Source organism: Furipterus horrens, unplaced genomic scaffold (assembly GCF_987537825.1).
Source record: "Furipterus horrens unplaced genomic scaffold, mFurHor1.1.pri manual_scaffold_11, whole genome shotgun sequence".
NCBI classification, from domain to species: Eukaryota; Metazoa; Chordata; class Mammalia; order Chiroptera; family Furipteridae; genus Furipterus; species Furipterus horrens.
This window is the reverse complement of record NW_028327181.1, coordinates 87948251-87965511: the sequence shown is the minus strand read 5'-3', so window position 1 is coordinate 87965511 and position 17261 is coordinate 87948251. Positions and strand designations below refer to the sequence as shown.

Below are 17261 nucleotides of genomic sequence, written 5' to 3'. Positions count from 1 at the left end.
TAAAATTCTTCACATTTCCCTTACCTCCTTGTGTTGCTGGCACATTTACAGCGACAATCTTGCTGTTTGCAGGAAGTGGCAGTTTGGTAATTACTTTTCCTGCCATAGTGACTGGATTGCCTGTAATTTGGAACGTCTGACCTGTGCTGGCAATGGTTGTAGCAGATGTGGCAGCTGTGCTGGTAGCTAATAGGGCATAAGACATTTAATAAGCTTTAGACTTAAAATAACCAGCAACGTCGTGAGGGCACCAATGCATGAAATGTGGTTCATTTTGTATTTAAAAAAAAATTCTTCTCCACTCCAAGTGAACGATGTAAATGTTGAAAGGGGAAAATTTAATAGAGTTTTGCTAATGTAATATTATGAAGATTATCTGTAACAAGCCAGCTGTTACAGCATGTTTGCTCAATCTGCTGCAGAAGAAAAATAATTTTCTAAAGAAATGTTTTATTTCAGCAGGTAACTGACTGCAAATCTTTTTCTTGAATGAAAGCAACCTTTTATTTAATCACAATTTTGTACCTGAATTCGACTGGCCTTGCTTAACCCATGTAGCAAAGGTCTGATGGAAGTTCTTGTTCTGCTGGAATGTTACTGTAGCTGGAGAGCCAACTTTAGTGGTTAGTACCATCTTAGTTCCAGGTGTAACTGCCCCACTTATGGGGGCCACCATAACTTTCTGTGCTGGAGAGATGGCACCAGTCGTACTGTTTGTTGGGGAAGTCGTGGAAGCTGAAATTACTGTAGGCTTCTGCTGTTCCAACCGTTTCTAGAAAAGTCAAGGAGAAAAAACATGAACCAAAATAGTTCTAAATAAAAACAATACCATTCTGCAATTAGTCCAGCTACAATTTCTCCCAATCTAAGAAACTGCACCAAATTTCAAAAATATGCCCAAATAAATTTACCTTAAATTTAATTTCTTGATGAAAATATTTTTATGACTCTAAGTCACATATATTATATTAAAAGTTGTAAGTTTTTCATAACAAATAATTAAAAACGATCAAGTTTTTTCAGCCTGTACAAATGTCCAAGCTTTCAGACTGAAAGTAAGAGAAACGGGGCAATGTTACAGACAGAGGAACCCCTTGTTCCTCAAGCAGCGGTATTTAGAGAAGATAACAAATGATACAAACTGTAAAAAGTTTCTGGTTTACCATAATGTTAATTTATCTAATCATAAAGAACATGTCAATGTTTAAACATCACTATTCAAGTTGGTAAACCTGCAATCAAGAAAGCTGAAAATTATAAAACAATTTTTCTAGAGTTATTATTTTTGAGTACAAACATTTTTACAAAAAAATACTTCGGGCCATTTTGTATAAAGTGGTATAATCTGATCTTTGAGACTATACAGCTACTAAAGACAATCTGTGTTAATCTTTTATCATATACTGCTGACATTTCCTGACAGCTTACCAAAGTGATGGTGTAAGCTTACATACACACACACACACACACACACACACACACAAAATAAGTGGCATGGATTATGAACCTGGTGGCAGATACTTTATCTTCATTATATATTTTTTAAATAAAGATTTTATTTATTTATTTATTTATTTGTTTGTTTGTTTGTTTGTTTTTCAGAGGAAGGGGGAGTGAGGGAGAAAGGGAGAGAAACATGGACGTGTGAGAGAAACATCAATAGGCTGCCACTTGTGAGCCCCCAGCCGGAGACCTGGCCTGCAACCTGGGCATGTGCTCTGACTGGGAATCCAACAGGCAACCTTTTGCTTTGCGTGACGGAAACCAACCCGCTGAACCTCGTAGGTCAGGGTTACCTTCATTATCTTAATTAATGCTCAGACAACCCAATAAAGTGCTGGTACTGTGATTTAAAGAAGTGGAAACTGAAACTCAAGAGAAGTTGCTAAAGCAGCCCAAGGCCAGAGCTAGCTGACAGTAGTGCCCAGATCTAATTCAGCTTTGAACTATCTCCTGCTGTTGGAAACTACTTAACAATGACAACCCACCCAATCTCCTTAGGACTACTTTTACACATATCCTCAATTCCTGAATATATCATAAGATATTTCACATAACTTCTCATTCCTCAGAAGAAAAGAAATTTAGTTTTGGATACTTCAGACGTACCATATAATTGAATTAATAAAAAAATTGAAAAAAAAAAAAAAAAAAAAGAGGAGGCAAAAAAGACTGAACACATATCTAGCAGTTATTCCCAGGGGGCTAAGCCTTCAAAATTAGACGTGTTGGCTATCTTTGTAAATAAGCATGTTACAGAAATCTTTAAAAGTAAATAATTAGGTTACACTGTAGAAATGACAAGACATGCACAAAATGAAAAACAAAACCACCAGCCAGCTTTTCTATGAATGAGCAGAATCCAAAAGTGCTGTTATCTCAAACTTGGATATAAGTCAAGATAATGACCTTAAACATAATCGGATATAAAAGATACCTAAGAATTTGAAAAAAAAAAAAGTTTTATAAAACGTGAAAGAAAAAATGTAGTTTGGGAATGAAGAACTGGTTTATATGAAATGTAATTTTTAAAGTTCTGTGTAACTTAAGTTAATAATATTATAAATAGACATGTATCTATTTCATCTATATATCCAAGATGGCGAAAATCTTTTATAGTATCTCTTTAGGAGAAAAAAAGGGTAATCATATTTTATGTGAGTACTTAATATTCAGGCACATATGGCACATTACTTATAGTACAGAAATGCTAAGAAACAATTGGTAGCTTTATGATCATCAATGACAGCAAACTCATAGAATATTAGTAAAATCTGCTTCTCATATACTATAGAGATTTTACAGATTGGAATTATGCAGGAAAAAAATTACCTTTTGAAACTACCCACTTAAAAAAACAAAACAGAAACTATCCACTAAATTATAATCTTATTTCAAATGTTGTTCTGCAAATATGTACACCTTTTGCAGAATTACAGCTTGGTGTATCCACAGAGCTACTTTCAAGAAATGAAATTAAGATATATGTGAGAAGCACTTAAAAATAAAAACACAAGAATATGTAATTACTGTGCTTTCAGTGTGCATGAAGTTGGCTAAAAATGTCAGTTCATTGCCAGGTGGGACTGGTACCAACTCCCCCACCTGCTGGGCAGCCAAGCGCTGCTGTTTGAGGTGAGCCTCCATTTGGGCCTTGAAGTCCTCTGCCTTCTTCTGTTCACTAACCTTAGCCTGTTGCTCAACAGCTTGTGCCTTTTCTTTCTCCACTCTGCAGGGAAAAAAAGGAGGAACTTAATCAGAAACTACCCTATGAGGTTATCTGGCATTCTAATATTAAGTGAAATCTGATCGACTTTTACATCATGAAGAGGTATCAAATCATTCTGATTTAAAAATAAAAGCTAAATTGAGATAATTAGAAAGTGATGAACAGATAAAATTAGAACCAGGGCTGTAATAAATGATATACAACTAGTACTTAAAATCAGAAGGCAGAGTAACATTAGTACACACTGAATGAAGTATTAAGGGGGTAGTTCTTTAATTCTGAAGTGATAAAATCTTCACATATCTGATAACGTATTAACCATTTCCTTACCTTTCAGCAAACGCCCTGATTTCCCATAATTCCAACTCTTCCTCTGCTACCCAGGTTTCAATAATGACAGGGCCAGTTTGCTTGGGCGTTTCTGGTCTCTTTGGCCGCAATGCACTTGATCGAAGGCCTTTCCTCTGAGGTGTAGGCGTTTCTTGGGAAAAGAAATCAGAGTATTTTAAGCAATATAGCTTCTAAATTACAGCACTTCTCGTATCTCCTCTCATATCATGAAAAGCAGGGATTGCCAGCCTTTTCCCTAAAAAGCCAGACGGTAAATACAATGCGGGCCAGATGGTCTTTTACAATTTCTTAACTATACCTTTCCATCATAAAAGGAGCCAAAGACAATATATAAGTGAGTATGTGTGGCTGTGTTCCAATCAAACTTTATTAACAAAAACAGGCAATGGGTCAAGGTTCATGGGCCCTAAGACAAAGGTCTAGGACCTTTCCACTCTGACTGGAACGCTATTCCTAGCCTCCCACCCCTCACTTGACCAATGACTGACTACTTATCCTTCAGACCCCAACATGGATACAACTTCCTTCAAGAAACATGGCTTGTTCTTCCCACAGCTGGGCTGGGTGTCCTTGCCATGTACAACTCTTGCGATCTAGATTTCCCTATCAAGGCACTGAGAAGGAGGGCTTGAGCATTACCAACATTAACGAGGAGATCTGAAAATATTAAGAATAGGTAAAATATTCTAATGAAACTGAAAAAGCAGTAGGACCTGGTTTGTACAAAGTGACAAAAGCCAAAGAAATGTGATTTCAGGAGACTGCAGTGGCTTGCACTGAAGGTTGTGGGGTCAAGACTGAAGACCAGTCAGGAATATCTTCTTCCAGCTGCGTCTCTGCCTATCAGCGGAGCTGTCCAAGACCGTTCCAGGACAACCACATTTTCTTTATGCTAATATTTCATCGTCTGTTAGGACAGGTATTCCCTGTATCGGTGTTCTTTTCAAAAAGGCCATTCTCAGGTATTTATTCTCCAGGACAAACTTTTGAGTTAATTCAACCAATATCCAAAAGTTAAATTCATATACTTGAGGACAATTAACCTTTATAAATAGTACGTTTCCATTTAAGAACAGCATTCCCCTTTTATTCATTTCTTTTTATTTTTGGGGGGGCAGAGGAAATGGGGGGGGAATAGCGGGGGGGGATGAGAGAAACCACTGATTTGTTGTCCCACCCATGTGTGCATTCACTGGTTGATTCTGTATGTGCCCTGACTGCCTGACTGGGGATCAAACCGACAGCTTGGGCACATCGGGACAATGCTCTAACCCAGTGGTTCTCAACCTGTGGGACCTGACCCTTTGGGGGTCGAACGACCCTTTCACAGGGGTCGCCTAAGATCATCGGAAAACACATATATAATTATATATTGTTTTGGTGATTAATCACTATGCTTTAGTTATGTTCGATTTGTAACAATGAAAATACATCCTGCATATCAGATATTTACATTACGATTCATAACAGTAGCAAAACTACAGTTATGAAGTAGCAACGAAAATAATTTTATGGTTGGGGGTCACCACAACATGAGGAGCTGTATTAAAGGGTCGCAGCATTAGGAAGGTTGAGAACCACTGCTCCAACCCAACTGAGCTACCCAGGCAGGGCTTTCTCCCATTTCTTAATAGATTTTTTCATAAATATTTTTATTGCACATATAAAATAAAATTATTGAGTTTTGTCTCTATATCCTGAATCAGGACACCTTACTGAACTCTTTAGTGTTAATAGTTTTGATTCTCAAGTACATTATTATAATACTATAACTTTGCTTCCGTGAGAATAGAGGATGGATCTCGTTCTTTTATTAACTTACCACCCAGTGCCTCTCATGTAGATGCTCTATAAATGTTTCCTGAATAACTGCTTAGCCTCTTAGATTATTTTTATTCTGAACACTGAAGTATTTTACAATAGCTTTAACCCATGAGTCAACAAATCTTCACTGACCACTTATGTGTCAGTTGCTATAGCAGGTGCCAGGCCTACAGCAAACTAGGTAGCCTTGTGGCTACCTTGGTAGAGAGGATGGTTCGGTGTTAATCACCCCACAGCTTAATTATAAGACATATTATTATAGCTCTTGGTAGGCAACATGCCTATGGTAATGTATGCCTAGTGGAATCTTGCTATGTTTACTCCTTAAATATCATTTTTAAGTATAGTAGTTTGTAATAAAAACAATCTTTGAAAAGTTAAATAAAGAGTTAAACAATAAAATCAATTTTCAATTTATTAAAAAAATGTGGCTAACAGATCAATAATGAAAGAACAAAATTCTTTCAATTCCTTACCTTTTGGTGCTTCTGGAACTCCAATGGGGCAAATGATTTTCCTGATACAATATTCTGATCGAATGCCATAAGGACCAACATCTCGCCTTTTAATTATTTCTGTTGTTGTGATTTCAGTTTCAGATGTTTCTATGGTGATTTAATTTCACAAATTATTAATAATCAAGTAAAATACTCAGAGACTAAAAAGGTACAACATCTGATGCTTTAAAAAAGATACACATGAATAAACTTTTGGAAACATTTGATTAATGATCACAGGATCATTATTAAAATGAAATAATAATGAGTTTCTTTCTCACTGAAAAGGTCTAAGCTGACCAAAATGCTGTTTGGGGCAGCTTACTTCCTGGTGGCAAAACTCATCCTAAATAATAAAAACCCTAGGAGAAAAGCAGCAAGCATAGAATTTCAGGTGACTCAGTTTAAATGGTTTATATCTGGTAACAGCAATTTTCAACCTTTTTCATCTCATGGCAAACTAATTACTAAAATTCTGTGGCACACCAAAAAATACAATTTTTGTGGATCTGACAAAAACAAAACAAAACAAAACAAAACATAGGTATAATTTTCACTCATTCATACGGAATGGCTACTGCCATGTTGGCTGTTGTCATTTTCTTATTTCACAAGCTAAGGGAGAGGAGGTCAGTGCCCTTGACCATACAGTCAGGTATTACATTTTTAAAAAAGAACTACATTTTTGCTACCATTGTGGACTACTTCATCAACTTTTGTGCCATCCTTTTATTTTTTTAACATATTTTTTAGGAGAGAGGGGAAGAGAGGGAAAAAGAGAGAGAGAAACATCCATGTGTGAGATAAACATCGATCGGCTGCCTCTTGTATGAGCCCCGAACTGGGGGCCAAATTCACAACCCAGGCATGCGCCCTGACTGGGGGTCACACCGATGACCTTTCGGTCTGCGGAGCAACACCCAGCCCCCCTGAGTCACAGCAGTCAGGGCAGGTATGGCATGTTTTAAAACTTTTTGTAGCACACTGGTTGAAAACAGCTGCTCTATAATAATAAAAATATCTTTAAAACTCAGACTGGTTCATACATATGTGACTCACCTTATTACATGAACCCCCTTCTCCTGCCCCTAGGATTTTCTGCTATGTGCTGCCAAACTTTAGTAAAGCTGTATTTTTAAGACATAAGCGCTGTATTTTAATAAATGACAGATATGCTTACAATTAAGCAAACTGTCAAGTGATTTCCTTGTGAAGCTTAAACTAGAAAGCCCCAACCCCTCACCTGTCCGTGTAGTCCCTCCTCCTGGAGGCGCCTTGGCTGCCATGTCATCCCATCTCAGACTGGCCCAGAGTAACCGTAACATAAGACTCACTCCAGCTAAGGACTTTACAGTCTGAAGTCTATACCTGAAAGAAAAACCCAAGAAGAAGATATATATGTATACATGCACATACGTACATACGCGCACACACACACCCCCCCCACTCTATTAAGCTGAAGGATTGTTTCTTGTCCTCATCTAATATTTCTAATAAAGTTTTGTAAGTACTTTATTATGTCCCTTAATAAACAAACTTTTTTGTTCCTAGGCGTAGCATGCATCTAACAACTTAAAGTGTCAGTGGTCACTTCAAATGTCATATACATTTGTACATTAATCATGCTTCATTGTAAAATTTATAAAGATTGTATAAATTTAGCCTAATCCCAAAGTAAGTATTAGAAAAATTATGGAGAGCAAATATAAAGAAATAAATTGTTACAAATTTGATTAAGAGTTTTGAAGGATAAACTCTTAACGTTGATTTTTGCTGAAACAAAACAGAATTGTTTACATTTTCTCAAAAAGCAAAACAAACCAAAAAGACCTTGCAAATACAATAAGACCTTTCCAAATGGCCAGAAAAATCTGTATCCAACTGGTGGCTGTGCAAATCAGAACTCCTAGATGATGAAGCCCGCTAATACTAATCAACACTTTAACAATTTTAGTGTAATTTTGGATTCCTTCAATACTAGAATAATAAAAAAGGAGAATACTATATTAGTTACTAATGAGTTAAAGGAATGTTTTTTCTAAAAATTGTGTGTGAAGTTATTGAATATTTTAATATTCTTTTCAAAATAACATTAAAAACACATTTCAAAACAACAATAAATATCATGTTCTAAAGTGGAATGAACTACAAAACATTTTAAAGCAGGCTTAGGTATTCAATTCTCTATCAGTGATCTTTCTGGAATTAAATACTTTGTTGACATTTCTATATACTTAAATGAATATACTGGTTTGCTGCAGTGTAGATAAAGCCCATACAACTTAATTTCCTCTTCTAACAGAGGTAGAAGGGAAGTCTTAAGACAATTTGGAAGGCAATGCTTTCTACTGTTAGTTAGGCTGGAAAGATGGACAACGTGAGAAAGGGAAGAAGTTGTTGCAACTTAACCTCCCATCTCCACCTGTGACACCATTATTTTCTTCCTTGTGTTATCACCCTGTGAATTCTCTGACGTGCACAGAATAGTTTTTTAATTAGAGGGCAAATGTTAGCTAGCGAGGGGATGTCCTAGGAGGGGAAGGTGTGTGTCACTTTCAGACTACACCCTGAAGAAATGCCTTGGGAACTTGAGACGTGCTATTTGGGAAGAGAAGTCTCCTCTCTCCTTCTTCCTCTGACCACCCTCTACAAAGCACTTTAAAGCATTTCTATTTTCTAATGGAAACACGAGGTGGGGAACACACATTGCGTGTTATCAGCCTGTTCATTCATGTCTTCCTTCAAAAAATATTTGAGTGCCTTCTATGTGTTAGACTAAGTGAAAGGAGCTGGGGACACAGAAATGAATTATAATCTGTTCTTGTGTCCTCGGAAACTGTAACAAAGCAAAACATACGGCAAGGGCATCTCATTTGGCTCCGGGACGGGGATCAGAGCTTTGCCTGTGGCTCTCCAACAACCCAGATGTAGGGGTGGCTGACTGAAGGTGAGGGGCACACATATGCTCAGGAGAAAAGTGTGTAAGAGCACACACTTCTTCCCCAAAACCACGCCTGGCGTGCTGTGGCTGGCAGGAAGCGGGGTGCAGAGGTGCAGCAAGAGATGAAGCTGGTGCGAGAGAGGAAGGCAGAGCCAGAATGTGCTGCACAAAACGGAGGAAGTTAGAGTCTTAAAGGTAATCCATGTTAAGGCCTCTGAAACATGCTGAGTACTGGATGGGCTGTGAAGAGCAGTACTTCTCACAGATGTGATGGACAGGTGACAAACGCTTGCCCCTCTCAGTCCTATCTGGTTAACTAGTCCCCTTTAAATGCCTGGTCAGCTGAGTCAGAATATTCACAGGATAGATCTGCATTTCAGGAGGACCCATCTGGCAGCGCTGTGGCAAAAACTACTGGGTCAAAGCGATAATAAAACACGGAATCAGGGCCTGGGGAAAGGGAGTAAGGGCCTGGGCAGTGTGGAGGGAAAAAGCAGCCCTAATGAGTCAATAAGACAAGTTTCACTCATTCAATACTGCTCAGCCTTAACATTAATTAAGATTGAACATGCACCTTTGGCATTCTTAGCTCCACTACTCTAAACATCAGAAATATTTTATTCAAGTGTGAATATAAAAATGCATTTCACATGCATATTTTTAGAGTTATATGTTTTTTAAAAATTGCATTCTAAAGTCAAGAATAATTTACATATTCACCCATGCCTCTGTTAGACAGAAGGGATTATAATTCTTTCAACTTCAGCAAATTAAGATGTTAACATATTTGAAGGCAGTATCTGTTTAAAATGTACAGGAAGGTACTTCCTTCGATTAAAAAAAGAGCAATTAACTAAACAGGTACAAATTGTGCCGACAGTGCATAGTAAAACGTAACAACCAAGGCTCCTGAAACCCAGCCGTGCAAAAAGGGCCCTGGGCGACACTTGAGCAGAACTGGTCCAAAGAAAATGCTTTCCAGTTGAGCCTACCTTCCATTTCATAATAGAAAAAAGCAAAAAGGTCGGCCTCCACCACTGCCATGTCATTTTAATTAAAGTATTTGTACATAGTAACTTTTCCAGTGGGAAAGAAGTTACCTGCAGGACAGTCAAGGATACACTTTGGGACCGCTCTCAATGAAGAAAGCAGAAAAGTGCAGAGTAATCCTACAAATCCATGAACTGTAATGAAGAGTTCCTTGATTCCCTGCAGGATTCTGCAAATCCTTCATTGCAGGCCCTGCAGAGAAATTGTACTTTTCAGCTGTCTCTATTGAATGTGTAATGGAGTGATGATATTTTAATTCAAATCAAAAGATGAGTTATAAAAACTTGGTCAAACCAACTATGACTGGTCATATTAGTAAGTTAATTCCTTTATAGAGAATATTCATTTACACTTTTTTTGGTCTTTTATAATACTAGCTAATTGTCATATAAAGGAAACAGAAAAAGCATTAACTTTAATTTAAAGAAACTGAGACCATATCAAAGATACACAGAAATGAAGCCTGCTCAGTAACTTGCAGAAGTAATCAATTTCAGGATCCTAACAAAATATAACTGTCAAACTGAGATCCTTCCTGATTTCTGAGCATGTCCTATAGAACTCTTTGTTTATGTTCCATCCTTTTCAACTGTAAGGGTGAACAGGAAAAAAGACAAGGACATGAAAAGGACAAAGCAAGGATAAATATGTGAAATGTGACATAGCAGATAAAGTATTGGGCTGGGATTTAAGAAAACTGGGCACTGTTCGTAACTTGGTCCCTCTGTGTGCAGAGGCAAATTATTATACATACATAAAAGATGAGAAAGTAAGATCCTTTCTCAATATAAAACTACATGCTCTCATAACCCCCAACACTACATTCTATGTCTCATCCCCAAGGCTTAATGCCCAGGAGATTTTAAATTACAACTATTTCTGGATTTAAAAAAAAAAAAAAATCCCTAAGCAATCTCAGAGACTACTTTTACTCACATAAATAAGAGAACTCCAGAACAAACGTTTATCATGTAAATAAATTACATCAGGAAGATTTCCATGTTATAATGAATCTAATGTGATTTATAGGTAAATTTCCTATGTCTTGTAATTTTATGAATTACTTAACAAAAATAAAATATACTTTTGATCCATGATTGGGAATCCGTGTATGCAGAAGGCTGACTTAAGTCATTCACGGATTTTGGAACACATGGGTGTTCAGTGCCCCTAACCTCCATGTTGTTCAAGGGTCAACTGCACAAACATTCCAGAAAGTTGGTGATTATTCAACTTCATGAGCAATTTTCATGGCAATAATTTGGAAAGTTAAGACCACAAAAACAACTGTGTTTGAAATGGTTTTTTTTTTTGTCTTGTGAAAAGTAAAACTGAATTTCATTTTAAAGGATTCCCTTATATTTTTTAGTCTTTTAAGTATACGCGCTTCCCTGTTTTTTCTCTATTATCTCATTTTTCTTTAAAAAAAAGAAAAAGATAATTATTTTAAACTTTCTCCCTTCCTCAAATACATTTTAAAATACATACCTCCAAGTGATACCAAAGGTTGGTCTAGGAGAAGGATATGGCCATATATCCAAGGCAGGTTTAGCATTGTAATTAAAATAAGGGACTTCTCGGATTCCTCCTTTCCTGGCCAACTTTTTTAAGTCATCATTAGGTAAAACAAATATGCTCTTCTTGCTGCTCTTGGTGATAAACTTTCTATACGATGGTAGCGCTGTACCTGAACGAGTCTTCTTGGGTCTTGAAAATTTCATGAGTTTCACTTTGTCTCTTGTGGAATATTCTTTGCTCACAGTCATAGATGTTACCATAGTGCCTCCTGCAGTGGTCAATGAGTCTGTCACTGTTGTGGTGACCACGGTTTTGCTCTGCTCCTTCACAGAGATGATGTCCACATTGCTGCCAGTGGAGGGTGTGGAAAGCTTTGTCAACGTTGTAGTGGTGGTTGTGACCATGGATTTGGCACAATTTTCTGTGGAAGAGACCACAGTCTGCTTATCGCCTTTTGCTACTTTGATGACGGTTTTTGACTCTGTGGCCACTGTGGATGTCATGGTGGTGACTTCCGTGATGACTGTTTTTCTTTTAGATTCTCCATTGACATTTTCATCTTTATTGGTGGGCAGGCCACTTTCATCAATAAAATCATTACTGAGGTTAGATTCCTCTCCAGAAGTAAGAGGTGATGGAGAAACTTTCTTAACTTCTAAGGTTTCAATTTCCATATCTTCTCCGTGACTCATTGAACTGCTTCCTGGACAAGAAGGAAGAAGTGTGGTAGTCTGTGCTCTCTCAGACTCTTTGGTTAATGGTAGAGCCTCGAGGCCACCTTGGTAGTCACCTCCAGCATCTGAAGATCTTGGTAAGCATGACTTTGCTTCCAAGTTGTTTTTTTCATTAAAATCTTCCATGATGACATCACCATTCATGAAGGGCTTTACAGTAGATTCTTTAGCAGTCAAAGACTTAATATCATTTTCAGGAATTATTTTATTTATATTATTAACCTTTGGTTCAATGTCACCACTTACTACTTTACTCTCAGAGATCTCTTTCAAGCATTCACCTTTCAAATATACTTTCGGTTTATTATCTTTTCCATTTATCTGAATGGCACTTGCCTTCTGTCCTTTCTTTTCACACTCTCGAATTTCATTGTTCTTTTTGTCAGTGCTACTGCTTAGACCTATCTGATCGATACATTTATTAACTGATCTCTCCTCTAACTTCTGTTCTTGACTTGTTTTTTTACCATTTGCTTCAGTTACCTTACCCTGCAGCCTGTCATCATAGTTTCCAGTGGACTTATCTGAAACAAACTCATGTTTCAATGGTTCCAAGCCTTCTTGAGTTATGAACTGCTCAGAAATACTGTCATTGCTATTCTGAACAATCATATCTTCTTCACTGCTGTCTTGAATAGACATAGTATCAGAACTATTTTCCAAAGTGCTATTATATTCAAAGTCACATCCCATTTTCCCTTGAAAGTCCAATGCTTTTGACAGAGATGGGATAGCTCTATCATCTGTACTTTTAGATACTGATGGAAGTAAAGGGCTCTGGGAAGGAGAAACAGCGGTGTCATTATTCTCCTGTGTGAACGGTTTTTTGTTCTTAGAGATCAAAGTACCAATTTCATCTGCACAGGCTAGTTTAGAGTCATCAACGAGAAAATCACTTCCCTTTGTTTTAATCTTACTGGGTTCCAAGCCTTTATTGGTTGGTTCAGAGAGACTCTCATCTATGTCATTTCCAAAGGAACTTTGTTTCTGAGAGTTTGTCTCCATGTTCTGAATGGAGATGTCATCTAACATCTGATCTTTTGGATAAAGTTCACTTGTTGTATGATCAGGATCACTGATTCCCAGAATTGAGGAATCCCTTTGAGAACATCCCCGAATAAAGTCTTCAGGTTTTTCGTTACTTGCATCAGGGCTTTGTTCTTGTCTAAGCAAGTCACTGTGACACCCTTCTTTGGCTCTTGTTACTACTGGTGACTCAGACAGACTTTTCAAAGAACTTGCAGAGTTCTTCCCTGGACCCTTAATTCCACCCTCCAACTTCATTTTTTCGAGGTGTTGTTTTTCTTCCAGTGTAAACTGTTTAATTCTCCTTTCAAGAAGTCCATCTAGTTTGGATGATTTAATTTTCTTTTTATAACTAGTCCTTAGATGAAAACCCTCACTGACATTGACCACATCTACTTGAAAACTTTCCTGACAATTTATATGTGACTCTGTTTTCACATCATCATCTATTTCCATTGGTTCTTCCTTAAAGGATTTATCATTGTCAGAATCTAAAACTTCTGTCACATCTGTGAAACAAAGACATTTATATAAGTGATATTTTTAGTCTGAAATGTAGAATTCATAATATTTTTGTTTTAAAAAATAGCAATTTTCACTCAAAAACAAATATAAATATCTATATAATTCAGAGTTCTTGATATATGATTAAAATAGGTTAACAGATAGGGTTCAATTTTATAAAAGGTTAAAAAAGTTAATACATTCCAAATGTTTAAATATTCAGATTCTTAGTACCTAAAAATGATGGAATGCCACAATGAAAAATTATTTAAAATGTGATAGCTGCTGCATCCACCAGTATCTTCATGTAAGATTCTGGACAGCGCACTGGCCTCCAACCTCTGCGCCTCAGACCAGTTCCGGTCCGTGGCCTGTTAGGAACTGGGCCACACAGCAGGAGGTGAGTGAGCGAACTGGTCCCTGCTGCCAAAAAGGTTGGAGACCACTTGTATAGAGCATTTTATACTTAAAAAATATCTTAAGGCTCATATACTATCTAGCTTACCTAGTTTTTAAAAAATGACTTTTCACAAAACATAAATTCCTCAAAAGGTTGGATGTAGTTATTTCATGACCCAGCAACTCCATGTGCACATAAACTTATGCACAAATGTTCATATCAGCACTATTCATAATAGCCAAGAAGTAGAAAAGACCCAAATATCCACCAACGGATGAATGAATAAACAAAATGTGACACATTCATATAATCAAGTAATACTCAAAAAATTTAAAAACTGAAGGAATACTGATATGCGTGTGCTACAATACGGATGAGCCTTGAAAATATTAGGCTATGTGAAAGAAGCCAGTCGCAAACACCACATATTATTACGTGATTCCATTTATGTGGAATGTAAAAAGAGGAAAATTCATAGAGACAGAAAGTAAATTCCTAAGCTAGGGCGGGGGAAGATTTAGGAGGATTGGAAATGCTAATGGATATAAGTTACTTTTCAGGGTGATAAAAATGTTCTAAAATTGATTGTGGTGATGGCCAAAAAACCTCTGAAAATAGTAAAAACCACTGAATTGTACACTTTAAATGAGTGAATTACATGGCGTAAGGATTCTGTTTGAATGAAGCTATTATCAGAAAGTGACAACGCAGTACCTTTCCTCCAGTGCATTCTTATCACCCCCAGGCTGCCCTTCACACTTGTCTCTCCTTACCTTGGTCCTTCTTCTCAGTAATCTTCGAAATGTCCATTTCACTTTGATCTGCTCCTTTTGCTGCATCTGAATCTTTTGCCTCGTCTTTCTCAGAATCAGGCTCTGTTTTTATTTTTTTTGGACTCCGTGGGCTTTTTCTTCTATCTGATTCATCCATATTTTCGTTCATATTAGTTTTGGCTAAGAAGAACCAACAACATAGTAACTACAAGTATTTTGAATGTTATCAATTTAACATACCTAGTTTAGTATAAATTATCAAGTATGTTCCAGAAATATATACTTCATTATTTTTTTCCCATTTATCATATTTTGCCCCCTCATTTTAAAAAATTGTTTTTCTATTACAGTTGTTCCATTTTTCCCCCTATTTCTCTCCACTGTCCCAGCCCCTCCCCCATCTTCCGTCTCCCAAGTTAATCCCCATCCTGTTGTCCACATTCATGGGTCATTTATACTAGTTCCTTAGACATTATTTTTTACTGGAAAAAAGCTGACCCAGACAAGAAAAAGCTAAAGGAATTAATCACCACCAAAACAGCATTATAGTTAGGTATGTTAAAGCGTGAAGAAAAATATTAATAAAATGGCAATAAATACGTATCTATCAATAATCGAATCTAAAAAACAAACGAATGAAGAAGAAGAACAGGAACAGACTCATAGATACAAAGAACATTCTGACAGTTGCCAGATGGGAAGAGGTTTGGGAGAATGAGTGAAAAGGGTGCAGGGATTGAGAAGTACGGATTGCTTGTTACAGAACAGTCACGGGGACGTAAAGCGCAGCATAGGGAATGCAGTCAACAGTATTCTAACAACTACATGTGGTGTCAGGTGGGTGTGAGATTTATTGGGATGATCACTTAGTATGTTATATAATATCTAATCACTGGGGTGTACACCTGAAGCTAATACAATAATGTATGTCAACTGTAATTGAAAAATAAAAAATTTTAAATGAGGAAAGAATAAAGAACAAAACTGGCAAAATTAACTAAGTTATTAGGTACTGTAGGGAAATGTGTGCAGTCCATGAAAATCCATCCAGATGTACGTCTATGAGTCATTTTCTGTATAATTATTATTCCTCAATAAAATGTTAAAAAAAAAAAAGTTGAAGGTCCTACATATACTTTTGCATGCTTGGGTGCTCTAAAGCATAAAAGGAATGACTGCATTTCACATAAGGGACTGCTACACCCTGTCTGCACGGTGGTGTCTCACAAACAGTGTACAGACACTATGAGAAATGTATAAATGTTCTGGTCCACTAAGCAAACAAACAAAAAGTACATGTACAAAATTTTGTAATCAATTTCAATGGATTCTTGGATAATCTTGAAGTTTATCCATGGGCTCTAGGTGAAAAATACGTAAGTGTGTATCACAGAATAAAACATTTAAGAGAAATATCCAGATGCAATGAATGGCCTTATCTGGACCTGATTTACTGCCAACAGTAAACTGTCCCATCTCTGAGACAAATGTGGCAATGGGAAGATGACCTGGGAATCAGATGATTAATATGTTAGCTGCTGTTAATTTGTTGAATGTGATAATGGCATGATGGCTATGGGAAATGTTAAATTTAGTTGGAGATACATACTGAGCTACTTTTAGTAAGCAACATGATTTTTGGGATTTGCTTTAAATAAAGAAGGAAAAACTCCAGGAAAAATGTGGGCAGTGACAATTGAAAGAAAACTGACAGGAATTCGATAATTGTTGAAGTTGAATTATGATTACATAGGAATTTATTATTTTATTATTCTCTTTTCTTTTATGTAGTTTCAAATTTTCCACAAAATAAAAAGGAAACCCACAGAATAGAACTATTGTCTGGATGAATATTCTTGGGCCTTAGAGGCATTTTCTAACTTTTATTTTCTTCTTTACTTCAACTCAAATATCTCAGAGACTTAGCAAGATGTATCTATTTTTTTACTTAAATAAACTCTTTCCAGGAAAGTCTGAATGAGAGAAGGGAGGAGAATGAAAAAAACAAACAAAAAAACCCCACTCAGTACCTGTCAAGATAGCAGGATACTGGTGAGAAAAGTAAAGGATCACATAAAGGGTGATGGAATGAATCTGGACCCCAAAGGTAAGAAGAGAAAAAAAATAAAACTAAACTGATACCCTCCATAGTCAATGTTTCTATAGTTATTGCAAAACAGCTGGGAAATATTTTTCAATGGTTTCCAGTTACTCAGAAGAGCTTTATGTGACAATGGTAGCCCCATCTACAAGCTAGACAAATCCTGATGTTTAAAAGAGACTATAAAATGGTTGGCTTCCCCTCATTAAAATCTTCTTGACATGAGCAATATTAATATACACTCATTACTGAAGCTGATAAATTAATGTGCAAAACAAATGCATAGAGTCTGAATTAGAACACAGCAATATCA

The 17261-nt window shown here is 36.8% G+C and overlaps 1 protein-coding gene across 3 annotated transcripts in view; it reads right to left on the bottom strand.

The window, feature by feature from the left end:
• BPTF (bromodomain PHD finger transcription factor) overlaps positions 1-17261 on the bottom strand; it is a 115784-nt gene that overhangs the window by 34027 nt on the left and 64496 nt on the right. For 2 of the 3 annotated variants that reach the window (XM_090257253.1, XM_090257254.1), the window contains exons 12-19: positions 14848-15027; positions 11381-13679; positions 7145-7269; positions 5881-6009; positions 3560-3710; positions 3106-3229; positions 526-772; positions 25-186 (exon numbers count right to left, since the gene is read on the bottom strand). In XM_090257253.1, coding sequence (XP_090113379.1) covers positions 25-186; positions 526-772; positions 3106-3229; positions 3560-3710; positions 5881-6009; positions 7145-7269; positions 11381-13679; positions 14848-15027 — 3417 coding nt within the window. The remainder of the gene's footprint in view (positions 1-24; positions 187-525; positions 773-3105; positions 3230-3559; positions 3711-5880; positions 6010-7144; positions 7270-11380; positions 13680-14847; positions 15028-17261) is intronic. The other variant, XM_090257255.1, reaches the window with a different exon arrangement.